The following is a 26,112-nucleotide window of genomic DNA, read 5'->3' as shown; positions in this document are numbered from 1 at the left end:
TTATATATTTAAGCTATATTAACTATTAAAATATTTAAAATGTAGTATTCGAGTACTTCCATTTCTCGCTTTTCCGTTCTCTCACTCTATCGCTACCTAACCGTCTCTATAGATACATATGTCTTGATGTGTTAGCCAGCTTAGTATTAATGCTTTTCAAATAAAAAGTCATGTGAAAAGTGAACGATTCTTGAAAATTTTCCATTTTCCCTTCTCATTGAGTTCGTGTGGGCGCGTCCGATGGGCAATCAAATCCAATTGAGGACCAACAAAAAGTTGCCTATAATCAGGTTAAACTGCGACTCTTTCGTTAGGGTTGAAGTGGTAGCACCACGCCCACACTCACGCCCTCGCCCTCGCCCATGATGTGCGCATGCTGCTAGTGGGAGGCAGACCGAGGGTGAAGTTCTGAAGTGCCCCTTAACAATGGCAAAATAATTGCGGGTTATTAGCGAGCCATTTAGTGAAACACTTTGTTGCAAGTCCCAACACAAAGTGGTTGTTGCCTGCTTTCAATTGATTCGAAATTGTGGATGCTGCTACTATTTCCGGAATGTCTTCTACCCACAAAAGGCACTTTTAAATTCCATATGCTTGTTGTTAAGGTAAGTATGATAAGTTGAAGCTTTTAAATGCATAGTTTTATTACAAATAAATATATTACTTAATATGATACTATTTTTTAAAAGGTATTATTTCAACACAAATTAAACTGCAGAATTAGCATAATTAGGAAATTAATATTTTTTCTCACTTATATGTATTTTTTTATTTCCCCTTTTCATATGTACATAGTATGAATAAGTATATAGTAAATATATTATTGTTGAATAATTTTCAATCAATTCAAAAACATTCCATCAAGCAATACGGAGTATCTAATGGCTGTATATTCTCTACTAACAATCATTATTATTTTTATTTATTTTATAATTTACGAAATAAAAATCAAGAGCAAATCAAATAAAAATAATCTCTTTTTTTTTGAGGTCGCATCAATGACAAAATGGAAGGTTAAAACAGTATAAGATTAGTTAACACTTTGATTTTAAAAAAGTTTCTTGCAATTACGAAGATATTATTTTAGGAAATTAGAAATGTGAATTGATGTCAAAACAATAGTCGAGCCTCCATACTTATCAAACAGCTGAAAGTCTGATTAGTGGTTAAAGAGGTTTGCGATACAGGGTGACCAGTGGATTCAAAACGCAAAAACGAGAGAAAATTTATAATTTCAATCAATACATTTATATAGTAGGGCACCCTGTACAAAGTCCGAAAGGTTATTTCTAGTGTTATTTTACTGATAACATTTGCACACGAGCATGCATACTTATAAACAACAAGTGTAAAAACACTTAATCAAACACAAAGCGAATTTTTATATTTTACCACATATTTGTCTATGTATTTATATCTCTATCTCTTGTGGTCTACTCACTATTTCAAGAGTGCCTCAATTCACGCCCTCGTCATGGGGCAAGTGAACTCCACTCATTAGCTCAATCAGCATATTATTGAGCTGGGGGCATGTCTCGCTCCGATAATGCTTACGCTCCCTATTCAAAGTTCCCTCTTTACTTCACATTTTTGTTGTTCTCTCTCTCTCTCTTTGGGTGTTTCTCCCCTCATTCTGTTTTGCTACGCGTGCATTTACATGTTATCTGTTGAGTAATATCCTAGATTATGGGAGAAATAAGGTATTTTAATTGTGTTTTAAAATAATGAACTTTTAAAAAAAAATTTGATTATATTGAAAATAATGTTATATTATGTCATGAATAGCAAATAGTTTCAAAATCTCAACAGAAAGCACACGCTTAAGGTTAATTTTGTATCTCATATTATATTTAGTGCATCTAATACTTATCATATTTAGTTACACTTTGGAGTTTGTGATTAAAATTGTAGAAAAGACTTCACTCTGATTATATTAAAAATTTATGTTTTGACTTTAACTTCATTATATTTTTATTGTTTATTTTAATTTTACATAAATAGTATAAGATCAATAACTTAAAAAAAAAAACAAAATTCCCGAATTTGATTCTAATTTTTCGAACACAATTTTTTTAATTAAATTAAGCTGTCATCTGTGAATAAACCTAGCAGTATTGGGTATACGTTAGTCTAGCATTGGCTCAGTTGTTTACAGTTTCTTGTATTTTTATTCCCGTCTGGCACAAAAGTTGTGACGTTGTTTTCGCCGTCGTCGTCGTCGCCGCCGTGGTTGTTGCTGTTGCTGTTGCTGCCTCAATCGCCGTCGTCGTTCCCATTGCCAGCTGAAAGTCAACGTCGCTCAGTCTCTTCAGTACAGCCGTCGACTGCGGTGCTTTTAGTTGGTGTCTGTTCTCTATTCTGTTTTGATCGGTTCGTTTATCGTGCTCTCTTGCTGTAAGTTAACTTTCACTTATTGTTATTGTTATTATTGGTTCTTTGTGTGTTTGGTAAAACAGCGAAGCTCAACAAATGTTTTTGACCGGCAAACGGGCGGGGTCAAAGCAATGTTAAAAGCGAAACTACTTGGCCAAGATCTAAAAGATATATTTTCGATATAGCTACTTATAGATACATATACTACAGCCAAATCAAATCATGTGGCGTTTCCAAAAATAAAAAGGGGGCACGTGTCATCGCTCTTAGAAATTGGCAAAAAAAGTCAAATAGAAATAAATGAAAATCTTTTCGCTTGTTCCGGTTTCTATCTGCTTCTCTGATATTTGCGCTATATAAGCACATGCATACGATTGCGATTGTATGTATATATATATAAACAGGTTATCAGCCCATAACCAAAACAACCAAAAACCACACTAGTCAAACACACTCACACTGAGAGCTGACAAGTTTTTGATAATAATAAGTGTTCATGGGTCGACGAAGTGTCTCTGCCTCTGTGGCTCGTTTGACCTTCATGCTCTTTCTGGAAGGCTTGCCTTTTAATTTGTTGTTGTTTTTCAAGGAAGGCCACAGAGGAACCGCATAGTATACATATATATTTATACATAAATATCCCCAACAATGGCGGCCAAAAACGGTGATTGTAAGTCAAAATTGTTTAAAATTCGCACTCCTCTTCCTGCTCTCTGTTCAACGCCCTTTTGTCACGCCTCTGCCTGATGATCAATTTGCACTCCTCTAACTCTGCCAATCCACTTGAATCCACTCCAAAATCAATCCCTGTCTTCAGTTTAATCAGTTGACTAACCTAATTGTTATTGCACCCACTTTACCTCCTTTTTAATCAGCCCAGATTCTGCAATGTGTTTGTAATCAATCCACTAAAACCTAGAGTATTACATTTAATTTGTGTAATCTTTGTAGCTCTAATCGAACAAATCATTGTCTTGCATAATTTGATTTTGCTAATTAACAAACTGAACTAGTGATTATCTAATAATTTTGTATATACAAGACATAAAACGCATCGTTTAATATAAAGATTTCAAGACAGAGCAAAATGAATTTTAATGATTTGCTTATAAATTAATGTTAACTACTCACAAACAAAATTTCGTTATATAACAGTTAATGCATTTAATAAATACATATATTTATTTTGTGGTAGATATTTATGTAGAAGACTTTTCATTTGACATTGATTTCTTATGTCAAATCATTGATAAATAATAGAATATATTCTTATCTTATCACAAACATTTTGATTGCTACAATTAATGTAAAACACTAGTAAAGCCGAACTTTTTCATTCTTACTACTTCAAATTTAAGTGTTAAAAATAATTAAAATACAAAAAAACGTATTTAAAAATATCAATGTTTTATAGTAGTAGTGCAACAAAAGTTTTTTACGGTGTATAATTATAGCATTGAATTATTTGTTGTTTAATTTATTTGAAATAAATTTGTTATGTTTTACCTAATGAAAATTTTATTTTGTACAAATTAATTAGATTTTATTCTTTTGTTTATCGTTATGGCTGTAACTAAATTACGTTGCAAGTTTTGCTTTACTTTAGCAAAATACAAAATTTTCCAAAATTGCATAGAAACTGTGATTTATTGCTTGATTGTATTTCATCAGCCAAAATGTCTCAACAAGGACCCGCCTTCGATTCGAACGCGATGACGCTGACGCGTTTCGTGTTGCATGAACAGCGCAAGTTCAAGGATGCCACCGGAGATCTGACCCAGCTGCTCAATTCCATACAGACCGCAATCAAGGCGACGGCGTCGGCGGTGCGCAAGGCGGGCATTGCCAAGCTCCATGGCATTGCTGGGGATGTGAATGTGCAAGGCGAGGAGGTGAAGAAATTGGATGTGTTGTCCAATGAGCTGTTCATCAACATGCTGAGATCGTCGTACACCACTTGCCTGTTGGTGTCCGAGGAGAACGAGAACGTTATTGAGGTGGAAACACAGTGTCAGGTGAGAGATTGAATCCTTTGCAAATTATTGAATAATTTAATCCTTTTGATTGACTTTTTCTTTGGCACAGGGCAAATATATTGTTTGTTTCGATCCCTTGGATGGTTCGTCCAACATTGACTGTCTGGTGTCCATTGGCTCCATCTTTGCCATCTATCGCAAGAAGAGCGAAGGCGCGCCCACTGTGCAGGATGCTCTGCAGCCAGGCAATCAGCTGGTGGCCGCTGGCTACGCACTTTACGGTTCCGCCACAGCCATCGTCTTGGGCCTGGGAACTAGCGTCAATGGTTTCACCTATGATCCGGCCATTGGTGAATTCATCCTAACTGATCCCAATATGCGTGTGCCCGAGAAGGGCAAGATCTATTCCATCAACGAGGGCTATGCCAGCGACTGGGATGCTGGTGTCTTCAATTACATTGCTGCCAAGAAGGATCCCACCAAGGGAAAACCCTACGGAGCCCGTTATGTAGGCTCCATGGTGGCTGATGTGCATCGTACAATCAAATACGGCGGCATCTTCATCTACCCAGCCACCAAGGCAGCGCCCAATGGCAAATTGCGTCTGCTGTACGAGTGCAATCCCATGGCTTACCTCATGATCCTCGCCGGCGGTCTGGCCAGCAATGGTAAGATCAGTATACTCGACATTGTGCCACAGAAGATTCACGAACGCAGTCCCATTGTGCTTGGCTCCAAGGGCGATGTCGAGGAGGCGCTCAGCTATATGAAGTGATTTCTAATTTAATAAATTCTTAATAAATGTTTTTTTATGTAAATTTGTTTGAATTCAATTCCTAAGAAGAAAATTTGATCAGGGCCTGCACTGACATTCGCTTTAATGCAGCTATTTTTTGAATGCCTAAAAGCAGGCTACATTTTTTTAGTAAACTGCAATTCTCTTTTGTTTATCGTAAATCGCAAACTCCAGTTAAATAGCTGTGGGATGTATTTTTCCATTTGTCAAAGTGATTGACAATAAATGCAAAGTGTTAGGCTAATAATGCCACCCTCTGAATACCACCGCGACATTCCTTACCTAAAAACTTGTGTTAAATAATAAATGCCTAAGATCTCGCGGCTTACATATTATATTTAAAGTTTGTTGGTTTCAAATATGTTTTTATTCATCAAAATTAACAAAATAAAATAATAATTGAGACAGCAAATCATAGCACAATGAATTCAGAAGCATACAAAAATAATAAAATTCTGTGACAGCAAACAATTTTTCATATAAAATTTATAACATACTTTAAACATATTTTTTGGTTTTTCCCCTGAACAAACATTTGTTATGTGCTCTGTTCTTCTTTATTTATAAAAAAACAATATGTGTAGTGTGACTTCAATTAAGTAAAATTGAACACTTTAGTCTTAACGTTATGCTCCCAATTCTCGATTTGCGGTTGCGATGTAAAAATATTTTATAATCTACATATAGAACTTTTCTAAAACTTAACAGTCGCAGCTCCTTCAAAAGGCATTCGCCTTGTGCTTGGGCACAAAGCTAAACCCTTGTGGAACAGTTCCCAGCAGCATTTCACTGAGTTTCACCCAATCGGCGGCATTGTTAGAGCTCATCAAAGTCTCCATTTCATCGCGTCCACGATACTTTTGTGGCCGGGCATTGATCTTTTGCGGCGGCGATTGCTGTAGATCCTCGGGTATGTAGCGATAGAGGAACGACTGCCACTCGAGGAGAAAGCGACGCGTGCTCTCCACTCCCTTGGTATCCGACCCCCAATGTTCGAGTCCATAGTTGCAATAGCGGCGCAGCAGCTCAAAGCGTTGCGATGATGTGGGTGACCAGAATTTTTGCTCCTTGATCTCCTGGAATATCCAAGGCTTGATCAGTGCACCCCGTCCAATCATCACAGAGCTAACATGCGGCGCCTGCTGTCTGCGTTCCACATAATCCTGATAACTAAGTATATCGCCATTGCCAATCACAGGCATCTCCTTCGCCTGCGCTGCACACTGTTCAATGTAATCCCAGTTCGCGGACTTGGTATAACGCTGTTCACGAGAACGTCCGTGCAACGTGACCGCCGAGGCGCCCCATTCCTCCACAAGCGGCAGCAGTTCATGTGCTACACTCTTGTCCGCATAGATGCCAGTGCGCATTTTGACCGTGAACGGCAACTTATTGGACAAGGCGGCACAACTGCGCACCGTCAACTCCAGAATGTTGGTGCGTCGCATCAATGCGCTGCCGCCACCCTGCTGATAGATCAGATCAATGGGACATCCAATGTTCAGATCAATGTAGTCCACACGGGCGGTTTCATGCAACACCTGAGCGGCCTGTGTGATTACATTGGGATTGTTGCCGCACAGCTGCACGCCAAAGATGTTCTCGCTCTCATGGCGCTTGGTCAACGCCCACTCCTGCCCCAGACCCTTAAGTAACGGCACTGCACAGGCCATTTCGCCACACGTGATGTCGGCGCCAAACTCCTTGCAGATTCGGCGAAATGGCAAATTGCCAACTGTGGTTAGTGGCGACAGCACCAGCTTTTCACGAAAATCAATAACAGGTTTACGAGGCGCATCACGTCCACTTGTAGAATCCTCAATGGCGCTGCCAATGGGCTTCGTGGGCTGATCCTGCATCACTTCTTGTTCTATATCAGGAACTTCTTGTTTCGCTTCCTGCGCTGTTTCTGTTGCTGACTGCTCTGCTTTTAGAGTGGCTTCTTGTTTCTTTTCTTGCTTTGCCTGCTTTCGCTCATCGCGCAGATTCTCCGCTAGCTTAATAACTTCCTTGCTCCTCGCAAAATCATAATCGTGCTTACGTAACCGAACTTGCAGCTCTATAAGCATAACAAATTAATTACAGTACTAAATTACAGCAACTATAGCTATTTACCTGCGCTGATACCATTACACGTGGTTGGCGGCGTCTGTTCGTTGTAGTGTGGCGCCTTTATGTTTCTGCCCTCCGCATCCGTGTGCGATTTAGCAAAACGGCAGGTGACGCCCCGATTGCAATGGCCCTTCGTCGCATACACATAACACTCGCTGCCCAACTCCTCACCCTTTGCTGCCAGATACGCGTCCAAATCGTGCACATAGCGACAGTTTTGCAAGGCACAAGGTGCTCCGCCGGGTCCTTCGATCAATGAGTGGCAGAGATGTGAGAAGCGCTCATCCTTGAACACAGGGCGGTTCTAGAGTGAATCAAAATGGTTAGCTTTAAGCCTATGCATTGTTAACAAATTGTGCACCTTATTTTGGCCACGTTTGCGTTCCTTTTTGCCGCCGCGTTTGCTGCCGGCTTCGTTTTGCGTATCGGCATCATCCTCGTGCTTACGTTTGTTTGACTCGCCCTCATTGGCACCGCTTTGCTGGCTTCCATTTGCCTCTCCTATTAAATACCTGTACATATTAAATAGTTATTATACATAATTGTTTAAAAATTAGCTGATAACACTAACTCTGGCTTGATATAACAAATTCCCGGCTCCATGTCGCTGTGTGTACTAAAAAACAACTGAATTTAGCACAAACAAATCGCACGTGCTTAGCTGAAAAATAATCGATGTATCGTAATGTTATCGAATTCCCAACAGCTGTTTCGGCTGCACTAAGCAAACCAATGTAAACATTGCATGAATTACACGATTGTATTATACAATATCTTTTTTTTTTCATAATATTGTGATTATTTTGTATGCATGATAGGTAATTATTGTTTTAATCCGAGTTCTAGAAACCATCTGATTAAGTATGTTTGTTTACCTTCTGTGCATGCCTGTTAAAAGCGCCTAATGTTAACAGTTTCTGTAATCAGTATATGTTGTTCATAACCCGATCAGCTGTTCGCGATGGTGCAACTATTTAATGTTTTATTAAAATCCACAAAATCGGTAAGGCTACAATTATGGTCTAAAATATTTTTATTAAATTAGCAATTTTATAGCCCGCGCGTGCACACTTCCGCTCCAACTTTCTGGACACATTGCGACTCACAGTACGCGGCGGACATGGCGGCAATGGTTTGCCGCGCTACGGAGGAGTTGGTGGTCAAGGCGGCGCAGTCTATTTCGTAGCCAAGGAGGGCTTAACGCTGCGCAAAATGGCTCAGGGATTGAAGGAGAAGCGTGTGATCGCCTCTAGTGGCGAGGACAGCAGCAAATTGGCTATATTTGGAAGACGCGGTGCCGATCAGCGTATCGAGGTGCCAGTGGGAGTTCAGGTCTACGATGAACAGCAGCAACTGCTGGCTGATTTGAATGAAGCAGACGCCACATGCATTGTAGCAGGAGGTGGCACCGGCGGTTGCACTGGAAACAACTTCATCGGTCGACCTGGTGATCATCGCACAGTGAATTTGGATCTAAAGTTGATTGCCGATGTGGGTTTGGTTGGATTTCCCAATGCTGGAAAAAGTACGCTTCTGAAAGCCATTTCCAACGCAAAGCCAAAGATTGCCGCGTATCCCTGTGAGTTTATACACTTTTTAGATAATCAATTTCATTCATCATTTTTATTTTGCTATTTTATTTATGTGAACATGGAATGTAGATTGTAACCAGTCTACCCAATTCTGGTTACAATCGACAGCAATCGATACCTTCAATTTAAATTTGAATTTGACAGTTTATAATCGATTGTTTCTTCTTTTTGCAGTTACCACAATTCGTCCACAGATCGGCACAATTGAATACAGTGATCATCGGTCCATTAGCGTTGCTGATTTGCCTGGACTGATTGAGGGCGCACACGCTAATTTCGGCATGGGTCACAAGTTCCTCAAGCACATTGAACGCACACGATTGCTACTCTTTATGGTGGACATTTTTGGTTTTCAACTGAGTCCACGGCATCCACATCGTGATTGCTTAACCAACATCTATGCACTGAACAAAGAACTTGAGCTTTACGATCCGTCGCTGTTGGAGAAACCTTGCGTTTTGCTGCTCAACAAAATGGACAAAGAGGGTGCAAAAGACATATTGACAAGGCTAAAGCCAAACATTAAGGATCTACAAAGTGGTCTAGCTGAATGTCCAGAGGAAGTGCGTCCAAACAGAGTAATGAAATTCTATCATATTCTTCCTATATCTGCTAAAAACTCGGCGAGAATCGCTCAAGTAAAAAGGCAATTGCGTGAAACGCTTGATGATGTGGCAGCAGAGCAATTTGTTGCAGACGAATATCAAATCAAAGAAAAATTGCAACAACGTGTAGGAGTGATTGGGCCAAAAATTTCATAATAAAAGTTGAAACAATATATTTAAAATTAATTCGCTATTTCAATTTAAAAATCACAGAGAGCGCTTCACAGTAACGATGCGATGACCATTTTAATCGATAACATCATAGATACATCGCATACAACCGCCAAATCTCTCGAAAGCTCATCACTTGTGCGAAAAACTTTGTTATGGTCGATTATAGTATTGTATTCCAAATTCCTTCATTACTAATTGCCTCGATATTCATTTTTGTTTGTTTTTAATAAAAACAAAACAAAGCAATTTAAAAAACATCTAAAAAGTTGAGCCGTTATCCGCGCTGTAATTGTAGCAGTTGGTATATATTCCGTTTGTTTTCGCAACAAAATAGTATATTTCAAAATTGAGCTTGCGGTCACGCTGCTCATCACCAGGCAACCCATAAGTCTCACACATACACAAGCATACACAACACACACGCAGTTGTTGTTGTGTCGCGTCGCGCTAAAAACACGAAACGAAAGAAAAATGTTGAAAATTTCAACAAAGCTCGCGCCCAGTGAAATAAATTCCAATTGGTGCTCAATGAATAACGTGTACTCAAATGCTAACTACTTAAAATGTATGCGATTGAATTACGAACGGCGTCTTTATGGCATTTAATTCGTAATTTCGAATATAAATGACATTTCGATACATACACACACACATATGCATCAATCTTAAAAGAGGGGCAGAGAACAGTGAAAAACTGGTATATAAAAGACGACGCCAAATGAAAAAGACAGGGCGAAACGGGTTGAGCGAGAGAGAAAAAGAAAAAACACAATACGCCACAAAGCAGCAGTAAAAATTAAACGGTGTAACAATTTGCCAAAAAACAAATACAATTATTTATCTCGCTCGTAATGTCACAACACAACAATCCCCCTCCGCATCATCATCACTACTACCAGCAACAGCAGCAACAATTACAACAGCAACATCACCACCATCAGCAGCAACAACATCACCACCAACAACAACAACAGCTACAACATAAACAAATACAGCAGCAACACAATTGGTACTCACATGTTGCTTCCTACCCTCCCCACCATTCGCAGGCCGCCGCGGCCTTTGCGGAGCCCTGCAAAGCCAGCAGCAACAACAATAACAACAATAGCGTTATGAATGCATACGGCTCTGGAGTTGTTGCAAGTGGTACGCAGGCAACGTATTATGGGGCAGCAGCAGCTGGTGGTGGGGTTGGATATAACCTTGAGGCCAATACTGTTGCCTATGCGCACAACCAGCTGCTGCAGTACCAACAACAACAACAACAGCAGCAACAACATCACCAGCAGCATCAGCAACAACAACATCATGTGCTTAATCAACGCTCTTCTTATCTGCCGCATGGTTCAATGCATAGCTCTTATCCTTATATCAAGAGCGAGCCATTGGAGTTGCCCGATGATAGACAACGACAGCCACAACAACAACAGCAGCATCATCAACAACAACATCACCAGCAACAACAACAGCATTTCCAAAATCCTATGGCACCGCCGCCAGCTCCCGCCAATCATCGTCACAGTCTTGATGCCAGCGGTGAAATGATAATAAAATGTAAGTATCGACAGCTTTACGAATATCGATAGCGCACACGCACACACACTTTTCGCCGACTCTAACATATGCATACAAAGCAAACTCACACGCATAAACGGATGTAAATGCAAAACACAAACAGTGTAATATGCATTTGTGGTACAGAGACACACACTCGCTTACACAAGCACACGCATACACAGCAAACAATAACTGACAGAGAGTATCAGTGAAATTCTGTATAAGAGACTGAGACTGGGAACTGCGACTGAGACTGGGAATATTGCGAGGCCAAATTTTCCTTCTATATAGAGTAAGTAGCCGTAGTAATTTCAGGCTCCGTTTTTGGCGTCGCCGAATCAATAAAACGTTTAACGTTTTGTAGCGCTTCTGAAATGTGCTGAATTGAATTGTGTTGAGTTACGGTGAGGCTCTTGCGATTAGTTCGTTCGGTTGTTTTTTCGGGTTTCTCTGTATCTGTAGGTCTGTTTCCAAGTGCGTTTCGTCGTCAAGTTCTATGTGTATCTATTATATATATATAATGTAGGTATATCAAACATTTATGTGCATTTTATACTTACTATAGATAGATGCTTCGTTATATTACCGGCTATAACCCTAATGTTTATATACACACATTTCCTTTCTATTGATGGAATTTTGATTGCTTCAGTGTACGAGTGTTTGTGTGAAACTTTGAAGTCTTGATTCTTATGTAACGAGTTCGTTTCCCAACAGATTATAAACTATGTATAAGTATAGAATGGAATTACGAAGGGCGGGGCAACTATTCAATATCCAACGTAGCAAAATGATGATATAATGCAATAGACTATCCAATTATTTAATAAAATAAAAAATACAACAATCAATCTTATATATATCTTTCGTTTTTCTTTCTTTTTGTATTTGATTTGATTATGCTGAGAGAAAATTAGAAATTTCATATACACTCTTGCTTGCTGTTATCTCTGTATGCTTGCTTATCACAGCAGTTGTGTGTTGCCCCGAGAGAAGAACTCGACACAAATATTTCTTATACTCCTCTCATATGTATAAGTGTAAAAACCATGGCAACAGAAAAAAGTGAAATAAATAATATCTGAAGTTCTGGAAATATTTGTGGTTTGTTAGTCTTGCAGTATCATTCAATCTATTCAATTGTAATTTATTAATGCGCATCTTCTGTAGTTTTTGTGTTCGCAATATTTTCTTGATTTTATTCTGTTTGCTGTGCGCAATGAAAATATGGTATAGAATTTGTATTTTCATTTTAATCTTTTTTTATTATTGAGTTCTTCATGCCATTCTTGAAAAAAAAAAAAATTAACGAAGATAATCTCTTATTTCAACTAATATTTGTGCGAGTCTAAAGTTTATTCATTATGCATTAGCGATTATTTTTCCACTACACGTAAAATTTTTGCTCACAAGATTTGTGTCGATAAGAAACCGAAAATAGATTTCTATATTTAAAATTAATTTTAAGTAAAGTGCACAATCACCCAAATGTGAACAAAGTTCAATAAAGAGTTGAGATCAATTTTATGGCATAGAAATTAAAATTCATAATATAATAATAATAATGGATATACTTGTTTGTTTTATTTTTCAACAGCGGAACCCATTGACGAACATGCCTACAAATCAAGCTATATCGATGATAATACGCCATTTGTTGATTTTAGTAAATATCCCGAATTCGGCGACGACATGCTGAGTCCGAAGGTGGAATTAACCGTCAAAGACGAGGGCTATGGCAGTCAAAAAGTTCCCGTAAGTTGTAAATAAAATGTTTGTAAATAACTACATAGATTACTAATATTTGTTAATTTTTAGAACCCGCTTAGCTATCCGCGGCGCAAGCTGCAAACGGATCGCTCATCGGAAAGTCTTCTCATATGCCAGCGTTGTAAGGAGGTGTTCTTTAAAAGATCGATCTACTTGCGACATGTGGCCGAGAGCAGTTGCAACATACAGGAGTATGACTTCAAGTGCAACCTCTGCACCATGTCCTTCATGACCAGCGATGAGCTGCAGAAACACAAGCATCTGCACAGAATGGACAAGTTCTTTTGCCACAAATACTGTGGCAAGTACTTTGATACAATTGCCGAATGCGAATCGCATGAGTACATGCAGCACGAATATGAAAACTTTGTGTGCAACGTAAGTATTACACAGAATGTTTTGTATTCTCATTTATTAATCGTTGAATTTTGATTTTGCAGATGTGCTCCATGACGTTTGTCACGCGGGAACAACTCTATGGTCATTTGCCGCAGCACAAATTCCAGCAGCGTTACGATTGTCCCATTTGTCGCCTGTGGTATCAAACCGCTTTGGAGTTGCACGAGCATCGTTTAGCGGCGCCGTACTTCTGCGGCAAGTACTACGCACCCGCTCAATCGGCAGTTCATCAGCAACAACCACATCAACAACATTCACATCAACAGCATCAGCAACAGGCCAACTACAAACTTCAGGATTGTCACATGGGCACCATTGAAAGTAAGTCGATGAAATACAAGGAATACTGCCCTTATCAGTGTTATGGTAGATTAGTTCGGATTTGGATAAGGAGCTATTCAAATTGTTGCTGATAAAGTAAAATACTTTGGTTCATAGAAGATAAAGGCTTCGAATTCCAAGTTCAATAGCCTTGGCTTTTTTCCTATCAGGATTTGATATACTATTTTCTTTTTTGTATACAAACTTGGTTATCTTAATTAAAATTGCATGCTAACTTAGATAAAGTGCTGTCTAATCTGAATGGATTTGTAGTAATATATTTTGATAAAATTCAAATTGAATTTCTTATATAATAATAGAGAAAGCATTTTTAAAATTATTTCTCTTAACTTCATTTATCAATAATGAAGAGTGAAAATGACCATTTAATAATTTGGTTTGAATTGATTTATTATATTGTATATGACCTCTGTTGCGTAGTTAACAATTTAAATTGTTTAACGTCCTTAAGAATTTTTTCTTAAAGTATTTTATTTGCATTGTTGTTACCTAGCTATGGCTATAAGACAACCTAATTAAAATATTAGAGTTTTTATCTATTAGGGTACCTGATAGATCAATTCTGGTTTATATTACTCATAGTTCCTTTTCAATTAATTGTATTTCTTTCTTGCAGTGCCTTCGCCGCAACACAAAACTAATACATCATCAGCAAACGCATTGCCGGCAACAGCAGCGCTCAATTCGTTGTTGCAACAGCGTCAAGCCAATGCCGATAATGCCGCATTGTTTGCTTCCACATTGAAGAACGAGGCGAATGTGAAGCTGGAGCGAAGCTACAGCAATTCAACGAGCGAATCTGGTTACAGTCTACACGATAACAGTAGCTACAACAATGCCTATGGCAGCGACAACTCGATTCATGCCGCAGCCGGAGGCGGTGGTGGCGGCGGCTCTGGTGGTGCCATTGGAGGTCCGCAGGCGCACTCCTCCACACTGGACGACTCGGAGGATGCTCTTTGCTGTGTGCCTTTGTGTGGAGTGCGCAAGAGCACCAGTCCAACGCTGCAGTTCTTCACGTTCCCCAAAGATGAGAAGTATCTGCATCAGTGGCTGCATAATCTCAAGATGTTTCACATTCCGGCATCGAGCTATGCGAGCTTTCGCATTTGCAGCATGCACTTTCCGAAGCGTTGCATCAATCGCTATTCGTTGTGCTATTGGGCGGTGCCCACATTCAATCTGGGCCACGATGATGTTGCCAATCTGTATCAGAATCGCGAGCTGACCAACACATTTACCACCGGCGAGGTGGCACGCTGCAGCATGCCCAACTGCACCAGCCAGCGGGGCGAGAGCAATCTCAAGTTCTACAATTTTCCCAAGGATATCAAGAGTCTGATTAAATGGTGCCAGAATGCCCGTCTGCCCGTCCAGGCCAAGGAGCCGCGTCACTTTTGCAGTCGCCACTTTGAGGAGCGTTGCATTGGAAAGTTCCGGCTGAAACCGTGGGCAGTGCCCACCTTACATTTGGGCGCTCAGTACGGCAAGATCCATGACAATCCCAAGAATCTGTATGTGGAGGAGAAGCGTTGCTGCCTTAACTTTTGTCGTCGCAGTCGCTCGTCCGACTTCAATATGTCGCTTTATCGCTTTCCGCGCGATGAGGTGCTGCTTCGACGCTGGTGCTATAATTTACGACTCGATCCTTCCGTCTATCGCGGCAAGAATCACAAAATATGCAGCGCTCACTTTATCAAAGAGGCTTTGGGACTGCGCAAACTATCGCCGGGTAAGAGAAGACCATATGCAAAATATTTGATTGAAGGTTGCTTTAAAGACTTGTATTAAGAGAATTTTTTAGAGTACATTTATTTATATCCCGTTGAAGGAATTGGAAAGTAAATTGTATGTTTTGATTAAGTAAGCTTCAGAAAAAAATAACCAAAAAATTGATACAATTTATAAATTGATAGACACCGAGTTTTCTTAATTTAAATATGAAATTTAAGATTCTGAAACTCTTTTGATAAATGTGCGACAAAGTATACTAATTGAAATAAATTGAATTCACGTATAACGAAATAGAAATACTTTTAAGTATCGTAAGTGAATCTTTCGCCGGCAATCAAAATATGCATTAAAGTCCTCAAAAATAATATAATTTCAACTCTAATTGAACAATTAATTCTTATACAATATCTTTCTTGCAGGTGCTGTTCCCACGCTGCATTTGGGGCACAACGACACGTTCAACATCTACGAGAATGAGCTGTGGCCACCACCGACGCCTTCCACGCCCACCAACCACCATCAGCAGCAACTGCAGCAGCATCAGTTGCAGCAACACCAGCAGCAACAACAACAGCATCACAAATATCAACGTCAATCGGCAGCCTCAACATCTTCTTCAGCCAGCTCATCGCACTATGTGGATGCTGGAGACATGGGTGGATCGTACATGGGCATGGGCAACTCAGGAGGCTCTTCGTCCGGCCTGAATGTGAGCGACAGTATGGACGTGTGCTGTGTGCCGAGCTGCGAGAGCAAGCGGCACAATAATGAGAACATCACATTCCACACGATACCGAGAAGGCCCGAGCAGATGCGCAAATGGTGTCACAATCTAAAGATACCCGAGGATAAGATGCATAAGGGAATGCGCATCTGCAGTCTGCACTTTGAACCCTATTGCATTGGCGGTTGCATGCGTCCGTTTGCCGTGCCCACGTTGCAATTGGGCCACGACGACGAGGACATTCATCGCAATCCGGATGTGATCAAGAAGCTGAACATAAGGGAAACCTGTTGTGTGGCTGTCTGCAAGCGTAATCGCGATCGTGATCATGCCAATCTGCATCGCTTCCCCAGCAATGTGGCGTTGCTGACCAAGTGGTGTGCGAACCTCCAGCGCCCGGTACCGGATGGCACTAAGCTCTTCAACGATGCCATCTGCGAGGTGCACTTCGAGGATCGCTGTCTACGCAACAAGCGGCTGGAGAAGTGGGCAGTGCCAACGTTGATACTCGGCCACGAGAACATCGCCTATCCGCTGCCCACGGCAGAGCAGGTGGCCGAGTTCTACGCTCGACCCAGTGCACCCAACAATGGCGAGGAGCAGGGCGAGTGCTGTGTGGACACGTGCAAGCGTAATCCCAGCGTTGATGACATCAAACTCTATCGCCCGCCTGAAGAGTCGCAAGTGCTGGCCAAATGGTCGCACAATCTGCAGCTGGACGCTGCGAAGTTATCCAGCTTGAGGATCTGCAATCTGCACTTTGAGGCGCACTGCATTGGGAAGCGCATGCGTCCCTGGGCGATACCCACGCTCAATTTGGCGACAAACATTGAGAATCTCTACGAGAATCCCGAGCACCAAATGCTCTATAAGCGACGCACGCATCTCAAAACCAAACGTGCCGCTAATCACGAGGCGGGTGGCGTGAAACCGACCTGGGTGCCACGCTGTTGTCTGCCACATTGCCGCAAGGTGCGTGCACTGCATAATGTGCAACTGTATCGCTTTCCTAAGCTCAATCGCTCCACGCTGGCCAAGTGGGCGCACAATCTGCAAGTGCCGCTGGTGGGCAGCGCCCAAAGACGCCTCTGCTCGGCGCACTTTGAGCCGCACGTGCTCAGCAAGAAATGTCCGGTACCACTGGCTGTGCCTACGCTTGATCTGAACTCACCACCTGGCTACAAGATCTATCAGAATCCCGCCAAGCTCAAGGCCAACAAGTTGTGCCTGCAACGCGTCTGCATTGTAGAGAGTTGTCGCCGGCAGCGTGGTCAGGGCGTGCAGCTCTTCCGGCTGCCACACAATCCTACGCAGCTGCGCAAATGGATGCACAACATACGCATGCGACCCAGAGGCGCCATGCGGCAACAGTATCGTATGTGCTCCATTCACTTTGAGACGCACTCCTTCAATGGCAAGCGGTTGAGTGCGGGAGCCATCCCAACGCTCGAGTTGGGTCACAATGACGACGATATCTATCCGAATGAAGCGCAATCGTTTGTTGAGGAACACTGCACTGTTGAGGGCTGTGAGGCTTCCAAGGAGCAGCCCGATGTACGTCTCTTCCGCTTCCCCACCGACGACGAAGATCTGCTGTGGAAGTGGTGCAACAATCTCAAGATGAATCCCGTGGATTGCATTGGTGTGCGCATCTGCAACAAACACTTTGAGCTGGACTGCATCGGACCCAAGCATCTGTACAAATGGGCGATACCGACACTGCATCTGGGTCATGACGATGAGCAGATCGAGCTGATTGACAACCCCAAGCCCGAAGAACGCTATGTGGATCCCGTGTTCAAGTGCTGCGTACCGACATGCGGCAAGACGCGCAAGTTTGATGAGGTGCAGATGAATAGCTTTCCCAAGGATCCGAACATGTTTCAGCGCTGGCGACACAATTTGCGACTGGACCATCTCAATTTCAAGGAGCGCGAACGCTACAAGATTTGCAATGCGCACTTTGAGGACATTTGCATAGGGAAGACGCGGCTTAACATTGGCTCGATACCCACACTCGAGTTGGGGCACGAGGAGACGGAGGATCTATTCCAAGTGAATCCCGAGGAGCTGCAAAGCAATCTCTTTGGACGTCAGCGTCGAGTGAATTCTTCGATGGGCATGAGCATCAAGCAGGAGGACAACTCGGAGGTGGACGAGGACATTAAGCCTGACTTGAATATGTTGGAGGCAAAAGACAGAAATATCGCACAGGTGAGTGAACAATTTTACGCGGAATCATTGATATTAATTACACTTCTTTTTGCAGGTAAAGATCAAGCGTTCTCTAGCGGATTACAAGTGTTGTGTGCCAGACTGTGGACGCAGTCGCTTGGAGCATGGCGCTCGCCTGTTTCCCTTCCCCAATGGCAAGCAGCAGCAGAGCAAGTGGCGCCATAATCTTCGCCTGCAGCCCGATGAAGTGGATCGCAGCACACGAGTCTGCAGTGCGCATTTCAATCGTCGTTGCATTGATGGCAAGCAGCTAAGGAGTTGGGCCATGCCCACGCAGCAGCTGGGTCATCAGGAATTGCCCATCTATGAGAATCCAAAGAATATACCGGGCTTCTTTACGCCCACCTGTGCGCTGGCTCATTGTCGCAAGCGTCGCAGCATTGACAACGATCTGCGTACTTATCGCTATCCGCGTAGCGAAGATCTGCTCGAGAAGTGGCGCGTTAATCTGCGCTTGGCGCCGGATCAGTGTCGTGGACGCATTTGTGCGGATCACTTTGAGCCTATGGTGCGCGGCAAGCTGAAGCTGAAGACGGGCGCAGTGCCCACGCTGAAGTTGGGTCACAACGAAGGCGTTGTCTTTGACAATGAGGCTATTAAGGCGGGACTGCAGCAAGAGGCGGAGGAAGGTGGCGATCAGGAGACCAGCACGGAATCGCTAGTCAAAGTGAAGCAGGAGAGACTCGATCCCGAAGAGGAGCCGGCTGATGATCTGGAGCAGCAACACGACGACGATGAGCAAGTAGATCATGGCTACTTTGACCCTCTAGAGCTGGTCGAGACGTTTGCTGAGCAGCACAGCGCTGAAGATGAGGACGAAGTCAATGACGACGATGACGAAGATGAAGATGAGGATGAGCCGGGCGACGATGATGAGCTGCTACTACCAGACACACCCCCTGTGAAGCGACTGCCGCCTTTGGTGCTGCCGCCGCGGCGCGAGAAAGCCGTGAACAATGTGACCCCCATCTGCTGCCTGAAACACTGTCGCAAGGAGCGCACGGCGAGCCATCAACTGAGCACCTTTGGTTTCCCAAAGGATCGGCAACAGCTGCTCAAATGGAGCGCCAATCTACAGCTATCGCTTGACGATTGTGTGGGACGCGTGTGCATCGAACACTTTGAGTCGGAGATGCTAGGCACACGCAAGCTGAAGCAGCATGCGGTGCCCACCTTGAATCTGGGTCACGCAACGCCCCTCAGCTACAGTTGCAATGGTCAGGCATTGAGCATCTACGATGCTCAGCCGCAGCATTCGGTTTTTCGGCTTTGGAGCCTGAAACATTGCCGCAAACGGAAGCATCCAACGGAACCGCCGGATCAGCAGCAGAAGCACCGGCAGCTGGATCAGAACCCCACAACGATGATGACTAAGCGACGCTGTTGCTTGCCCAGCTGTGGCAAGCAGCCGGAAGTGCATGGCGTACAATTGCAGCGACTGCCCAGCAATCGCATTCAGCTTCGCAAGTGGCTGCACAATCTCAAGCTATCCCCAATGCTAGACAGCAGTCAGGCGCGTCTCTGCAGCGAACACTTTGAGCCGGAGCTGCTGGACCATGTGGAGGATGCGGTGCCCACACTGCGACTGGGACACGATGACACGCACATCTATCGCAATCGTGGCAACATCGCGGCAGCCTCCACGTCGAGTGCCTGCTTGGTGGCCAGTTGCCCGTGTGCTCGTCTCAATCTCTATCGCTGTTACGATCTGCCCGAACATCGTCTGGTGCAGCAAGCTTGGCTGCAGTGGTTAGAGCTGCCGCTGCCCCAACAAGCCAGCGATGGCAAGCTCTGTGTCATGCACTTCATGCAGCTCTTCGAGCAGGTGCCGCTGCCCGCGGAGTTGCCAGGCTCGGTGCTCCGTCAACTGCAGGAGACTTATGATCTCATTGGAGGCTCCACGATGGCCATGAAGTTGCGCTGCGCTGTGCCCGGCTGTTACTCGAAGTACACGGACAACATCAGGCTGACCAAGCTTCCCATGTGTCCCGGCATGTGCTCCAAATGGGTGCACAACACCAAGATCAACTACGATGCAACGCGTCACTATGTCTATCGCATCTGCATGCTGCACTTTGAGTCTCGCTGCTTGGGCCCTGTGCGTCCCAAGCTGTGGGCGGTGCCAACGCTGCACTTGAACCACAACGATGCGAATATCTATCAGAACCCGAAGTTGGATGGGCAATTCCCGTCAGCTCCAGTGCCGCCTCCTGTGCCCGTTGCCATGACGGCGTCGGTACCCGTTGCTTTGACAGCGTCGGTGCCAGTTGAGTTGCCGCTGCGCATCAAGACGGAGCTGGCCTTTAGTGGCAGTCCCAGCGCCAGTGCAAGTCCCAGTCCGCGTGGAAAGCTGCGCTTCTGCTGCATCCCCAGCTGCTTGCAACAGGCTACGTCGCAGACGCGACTCTTTCGTTTCCCCACCGCTGAAACGGCGCTGCTCAAGTGGCTGGTGAATACGCAGCAACAGCCGCGTTTGGTGGATACCCAGCAGCTGTTCATTTGCCAGGATCATTTCGAGGAGGAAGCCATCTGCAAGAAGCAGCTGCGCAGTTGGGCGGTGCCCACATTAAAGCTGGGTCACGATGGCCATGTCATACCGAATGCCAGGCACAATGGCAACATTGCCGACAGCCAGGAGAACAAGCAGACGTTACAGTACATCTGGGAGAACTATTGTTCCGTCTTGAGCTGCTTCCAGCCGCGTAGCGAGGAATTGCGTCTCTACGCTTATCCCACGGATCGACCCACCATTCGCAAGTGGGCGACCAACTGCAAGCATCGCTCCATGCAGGCCAGCAGCGATGGTTTCCAGGTGAGATTATCGGTTATAGATTCTTTACGAATTGATTTATTTATTTTTACAAAAGTGTTAATTTAACCTCAACTGTAGATTTAAATTTCAATTGAAATTAGTCGATTATTAAAAAAGATGAATTAACTTTACGTTAAATTACAAATTTGAAATTCTTTACAAACAAAATAAAAGTTCGGTGACAAAGCATCTTGTCTTATTTGCTTCTGTTTAGTCAAATAAAAGATCACAGTCACAGAAAGACTCGACCGTTTCATAGGAATAATAATATATTAAAATTTATATAAATATTAAGATCAAAATAACGTAAAACACTACTCAAAAATATAAATCAAAGATCTCAGTCAATCAAAACAATTTAGTTAATATCAAACCTGTTGCACATTTTCAATTTTAATTTTGAAAATCAAATTTACAATTTAATTTATTCGATACTCAATTAAAATCTGCTTTTAGGTCTGCCAGCTGCACTTTGCACCACATTGCTTTGACCGGGAGACGGGCGAGTTGAGAGAGGATGCGGTGCCCACGCTGGAACTGAGTCGATGCCTAAACGATGTACATTGCATCGTCGCTGGCTGTGTGAAAGACGAGGATGGACCGCGTCAACGCTTCTACAAGATGCCCAAGCGCAGTGCTCAACTGCTTAGCTGGTGTCACAATCTGCGTTTGGATGCGGCAACCATGGGCGGTGGGGAGCATCACGTCTGCGATCGCCACTTCGAAACGCAGTGCATCAATCAACAAAAACTGCTACGACCCGGCGCACGTCCTACTCTCCACCTGGGCCACGATGAGCCCATTGAATTGATGCCCAATCCAGCGGAATGGGATGCAACGGATGCTGCGGCTGCTGTAGACAATGTATGCTGTGTGCCCAACTGCGGTCTGGCCAAGGATGAGGAGGAGGATGTGCAGCTGTTTGCCTTTCCGAAGCTGCGGTCGCTCGCCGAAAAGTGGCTACAGAATATACGCCTCGAAAACATAAGTCGCGAGCAGCTGATGCGACTGAGGATCTGCAGCGCACACTTCGATGATAGCTGCCTGGAGAGCAACGGACGTCCACAGCTGGGCGCCATGCCCACGCTGCAACTGGGTCACGAGGACAACGGGAACATTCATCGCAGCACCGATGCTGCTGCCGTTAAGGCTAAGAAGTTCTGTAATCGAAGTGGCTCCAGCTATGACTGCTGCTATCCGCAATGTGTGGAGCTGCAGAAGAGTTACCTGAGGATTAGCTACGATCTACCACAATCGGAGGCACTGCGTCTCAAGTGGCTGGAGTACATGGGTCTGGAAAAGACGGAAGAGAAGCTCTTGAAGCTGTGCCCGCTGCACTTGGTGCTGCTCTACGATCACAGCGTCGAACATTTTGCAGAGGAACACACGCCCGAGCAGCAGTTGGACGCCAACTACGAGGACAGTCGGAACAGTGTGCGATTGCGAGTCATCAGCTGCGCGGTGCCCGGCTGCCGTACGCTAAAGCCACGCGATGGTGGCATACTTTATGGATTGCCGCAGCGTCGCGATGTGCTTGAGATGTGGCTACACAACATGCAGCTGGTGTTCTATGAGCAGCAGCGTTACATGTACAAGATATGCAGCAAACACTTTGAGCCCTGCTGTTTTATGGACAGCACGCGACGCTTGAAACCGTGGACAATGCCAACGCTGGAACTACCGCCGCGCGATGCGGAAGAAGCACCCATTTATCCCAATCCCAGCGAGCAGGAGTGGCAGCGCATGAACGAACTGCTGGCGGTAGAGCAGCTGCAACCGCAACCAGAGGAGCAGCAGCAGCCAGAGGAGCTATGCAACTTACTGGAGCCAATTGTGAAGATGGAGCACATTGAAAGGGATGAGGATGAAGAGGAGTGTCACGAGTATCAAGAGCAGCAAGAGGAAGAACTGCAGCCGGATAATGTCGATGACAACTCACAGCAACCGCTGGCGCTTGAGGTGCTGCTCGAGGTAGGTCACGTGGAAAAGTGCACCACGTATGAGCAAATGGACAACGAGGCGAATTTGAGCTATGCCGAACAGCAGCAGCATCTGATGCACGGATATGGAGGCGGAGCGGCTTCAAGGGGTCACTTGGGCAGCAATGGATTCAAGTACACCGCGCGTCATTGCAGCGTACAGGGCTGCGATGTGACTGTGAACGATGTGAATGGTAACATTAAGCTGCACAAGTTTCCCACCTCGCTGGATGCCATGGAGAAGTGGAAGCACAACACCCAGGTGGAAGTGGATCTGAATTACTCGTGGCGTTTTCGCATCTGTAGCTATCACTTTACCGAGGAATGTTTCCATGGCGCTCGCATCAAACGGGGTGCTATGCCAACGCTTAGTTTGGGGCCGCGACGACCGCCTAAGATCTATGACAATGAGTTTGGCACCACTCTGCCGCTCCCGGAGCCGGAACAGCTGCAGCTCAAAGAGGAGAAACAGGTTTCCAGGCCAATAAAGGATAGCGATATTAGTCTACGGCTGCCGGAGCCGGCGCCGCCGCGCAAGTCGAGCAAATTTTGTCAGGTCGATGGTTGCCCGAATCATTTGACCAGCGAGAACTTGACGCTACATAAGTTTCCACATGATGTGGACATGTGCGCCAAGTGGCAACACAATACGCAGGTGCCCTTTGATCCCGAATATCGTTGGCGTTATCGCATCTGCAGCGCCCACTTTGAACCCATTTGCCTGTTGAATATGCGATTGTTACACGGCAGCGTGCCCACCTTGAAGCTGGGACCGCGTGCGCCGCGGGAGCTTTTCGATAGCGACTTTGAAGCCATTAACTTGCGGCTGGACAAGCAGAAGAACAGCAGTGGTGAACTACACTTCCCCATCAAACTGGAGCAGGACTTTCAGGAGGAGGAGGAAGCGGAGCTGAGCTATTTGGTGCCCGAAATGCAATTGCACGAGGAAATGGAGCAGGCGCACGGCAGATCGAGCAACTGGGAGGAGCTGCGCTTGCCCAGCATCAAGCATGAGGCTGAGGAGCAATCAGTGACCAGCTACAATCCGGTCAAGTCGGGCTACGACAAGTGTTCGCTGGTGCATTGCCAGCGTCAGCGTTCGCAGCACGGTGTGCACATTTACAAGTTTCCACGCTCTCGCCAGCAGCAGCAGCGCTGGATGCACAATCTGCGCATCAAGTACGACGAGCGACGGCCCTGGAAGACGATGATCTGTAGCGTACACTTCGAGCGCAGCTGCATCCGGCTGCGCAAGCTATGTTCGTGGGCGGTGCCCACTTTGGAGTTGGGCGATAATGTGCCGCTGGAGATCTATACGAATGAGCAGAGTCGCCAGCAACTGGAAGTAGCCAGCGATTGTGAGGATATGCCGTTGGAGGATGGCTACGAGGATGACGATTACGATGATGATTTGGCCCAGCAGATGGCCAATGAACCGCTGGTAAAACGCGAGCGTCGCTCACGTCTCGATCCCTTGCCGCCGGGGCAACTGCCGCCTTGGAAGATCAAAGTGTGCTCGCTGCCCTATTGTCGCAGTCCGCGAGGCGATGGCATCAAGCTGTTTCGGCTGCCCAACAACACCAGTTCCATACGCAAGTGGGAGCAGGCGACTGGTATGCGTTTCACCGAAGCGCAGCGCAATACGAAGCTCATCTGCAGTCGGCACTTTGATCCGCAGCTGATTGGAGTGCGGCGTCTCATGTACAATGCAGTTCCGACGCTCAATCTGGGTCCAAGGAGTGGGGAGAGTTCAGCTGCGTTGCTGCCTGATGTTGGACCACGCTGCTGTATGCTCAATTGTCAAGCCGAAGGCAAGGATGCCAAGCTGCACAAGTTTCCAAGTGGTAAGCTGAAAGATTGCCAGCTAAAACCTCAAACTAACGTCTAATCTTTATTCTTTTACAGATCCCATGCTGCTGCATCAGTGGTGTCATGCACTGAATCTCTCGGACATTCAACGCTATCGTGGCAAGCACATTTGTGCCCTGCATCTGCCCGCCAAGACACCCAATTGCATTGTTTGCGGCATTGAGCAATTGCAGTTGCCACTCCTCGACTTCCCAGAGAATCGCAATCTGCGTGCCAAGTGGTGCTATAATCTCAAAATCGAACCCATTGCCAAATGGGACAACTCACGACAGATATGCAGTAAGCACTTTGAAAGCTATTGCTTTACTCAGCCAGGGCAACTGCAACCGGAGGCTGCGCCAACGTTGCATTTGCGGCACAACGATAGCAATATATTCCTAAACGATTATGCCATAACAGATGACAGTAAGATGCTGCGCATCAAGGATGAGCCGCTGGACAGCGACGATCTGATGCTGTAACAAAAAACACAAAATTCAATAATAACAATACTAGTAAGAATACAGGAGGAGATTAGTCAGGCTGGAAGGAAAGCATTTGGAATAGCGTGTCATCATAAATATATACTTATGTGTTAATCAGAACCCCATGTGTATAACCCACATCATTTTAGCCTAGTTGTTTAGACCGAGATGAGACACTTACACAAATAAGTTAAATTATCAGTCGTCTACTGTTTATAGTGTGCTACTATTATGCATAGTAGTTAATCTAATACTAATTAATGTAATCCAGTGATTTTTAATGCGTTTTAAAATGGCAAGTGAAGACACTACAGAATATACGAGTTAGATTAGAAGAGAACTGGCCATATCTTCTACGTTTAAAGTTTAATCTGACATCACACATCAGAAACATCACACAGTACAGAGAAAATGTTCCTTAGGCAGCTTTTGTTTTATATAAGTTATTCATTACTACATTAATTCTGTGAAGGATTTGATTTGACATGTATTTATTTGATTTCATTATGATTACTTGATAATCACACAAATTACATATTCATCGTACTATGTAATATCATTGAGCATATACAAATATGTAAACCTGTAGAATATACAAT

At 44.4% G+C, this 26,112-nt stretch overlaps 4 protein-coding genes across 6 annotated transcripts; 3 read left to right on the top strand and 1 right to left on the bottom strand.

Moving 5' to 3' along the window:
* Positions 1-2,240: 2,240 nt before the first annotated feature.
* On the top strand, positions 2,241-5,159 carry LOC132798112 (fructose-1,6-bisphosphatase 1). Of its 3 annotated transcripts, none has more exons than XM_060809832.1 (4): positions 2,293-2,394; positions 2,963-3,043; positions 4,045-4,388; positions 4,459-5,159. In XM_060809832.1, the coding sequence occupies exons 2-4, from the start codon at positions 3,022-3,024 to the stop codon at positions 5,122-5,124; spliced, it is 1,032 nt and encodes a 343-aa protein (XP_060665815.1). In that variant the 5' UTR covers positions 2,293-2,394; positions 2,963-3,021; the 3' UTR covers positions 5,125-5,159. The 3 variants fall into 3 exon arrangements, with proteins under 3 accessions (XP_060665817.1, XP_060665815.1, XP_060665816.1); XM_060809833.1 differs by having other exon boundaries at positions 2,302-2,394; positions 2,967-3,043; XM_060809834.1 differs by lacking the exon at positions 2,963-3,043 and having other exon boundaries at positions 2,241-2,394.
* Positions 5,160-5,461: 302 nt separating this feature from the next.
* Positions 5,462-7,931, bottom strand: LOC132798110 (tRNA-dihydrouridine(47) synthase [NAD(P)(+)]-like). The gene is made up of 4 exons (XM_060809829.1): positions 7,829-7,931; positions 7,619-7,769; positions 7,261-7,561; positions 5,462-7,204 (listed from the first exon to the last, which is right to left on the bottom strand). The coding sequence occupies exons 1-4, from the start codon at positions 7,858-7,860 to the stop codon at positions 5,865-5,867; spliced, it is 1,824 nt and encodes a 607-aa protein (XP_060665812.1). The 5' UTR covers positions 7,861-7,931; the 3' UTR covers positions 5,462-5,864.
* Positions 7,932-8,056: 125 nt separating this feature from the next.
* Positions 8,057-9,631, top strand: LOC132798111 (GTP-binding protein 10 homolog). The gene is made up of 4 exons (XM_060809830.1): positions 8,057-8,075; positions 8,156-8,260; positions 8,314-8,836; positions 9,024-9,631. Exons 2-4 carry the CDS (start codon positions 8,219-8,221, stop codon positions 9,608-9,610), a joined length of 1,152 nt encoding a protein of 383 aa, XP_060665813.1. The 5' UTR covers positions 8,057-8,075; positions 8,156-8,218; the 3' UTR covers positions 9,611-9,631.
* Positions 9,632-10,009: 378 nt separating this feature from the next.
* LOC132798091 (uncharacterized) lies at positions 10,010-25,787 on the top strand. Its single transcript, XM_060809817.1, has 9 exons — positions 10,010-11,182; positions 12,783-12,940; positions 13,004-13,333; positions 13,396-13,675; positions 14,313-15,428; positions 15,850-18,368; positions 18,424-21,201; positions 21,658-25,024; positions 25,086-25,787. Exons 1-9 carry the CDS (start codon positions 10,480-10,482, stop codon positions 25,508-25,510), a joined length of 11,676 nt encoding a protein of 3,891 aa, XP_060665800.1. The 5' UTR covers positions 10,010-10,479; the 3' UTR covers positions 25,511-25,787.
* Positions 25,788-26,112: the final 325 nt, after the last annotated feature.

The sequence above is a fragment of the Drosophila nasuta genome, chromosome 2L (assembly GCF_023558535.2).
Source record: "Drosophila nasuta strain 15112-1781.00 chromosome 2L, ASM2355853v1, whole genome shotgun sequence".
Taxonomy (NCBI): Eukaryota; Metazoa; Arthropoda; class Insecta; order Diptera; family Drosophilidae; genus Drosophila; species Drosophila nasuta.
Note: the sequence above shows the minus strand (reverse complement) of the source record. Positions and strands in the feature narration are given on the sequence as shown.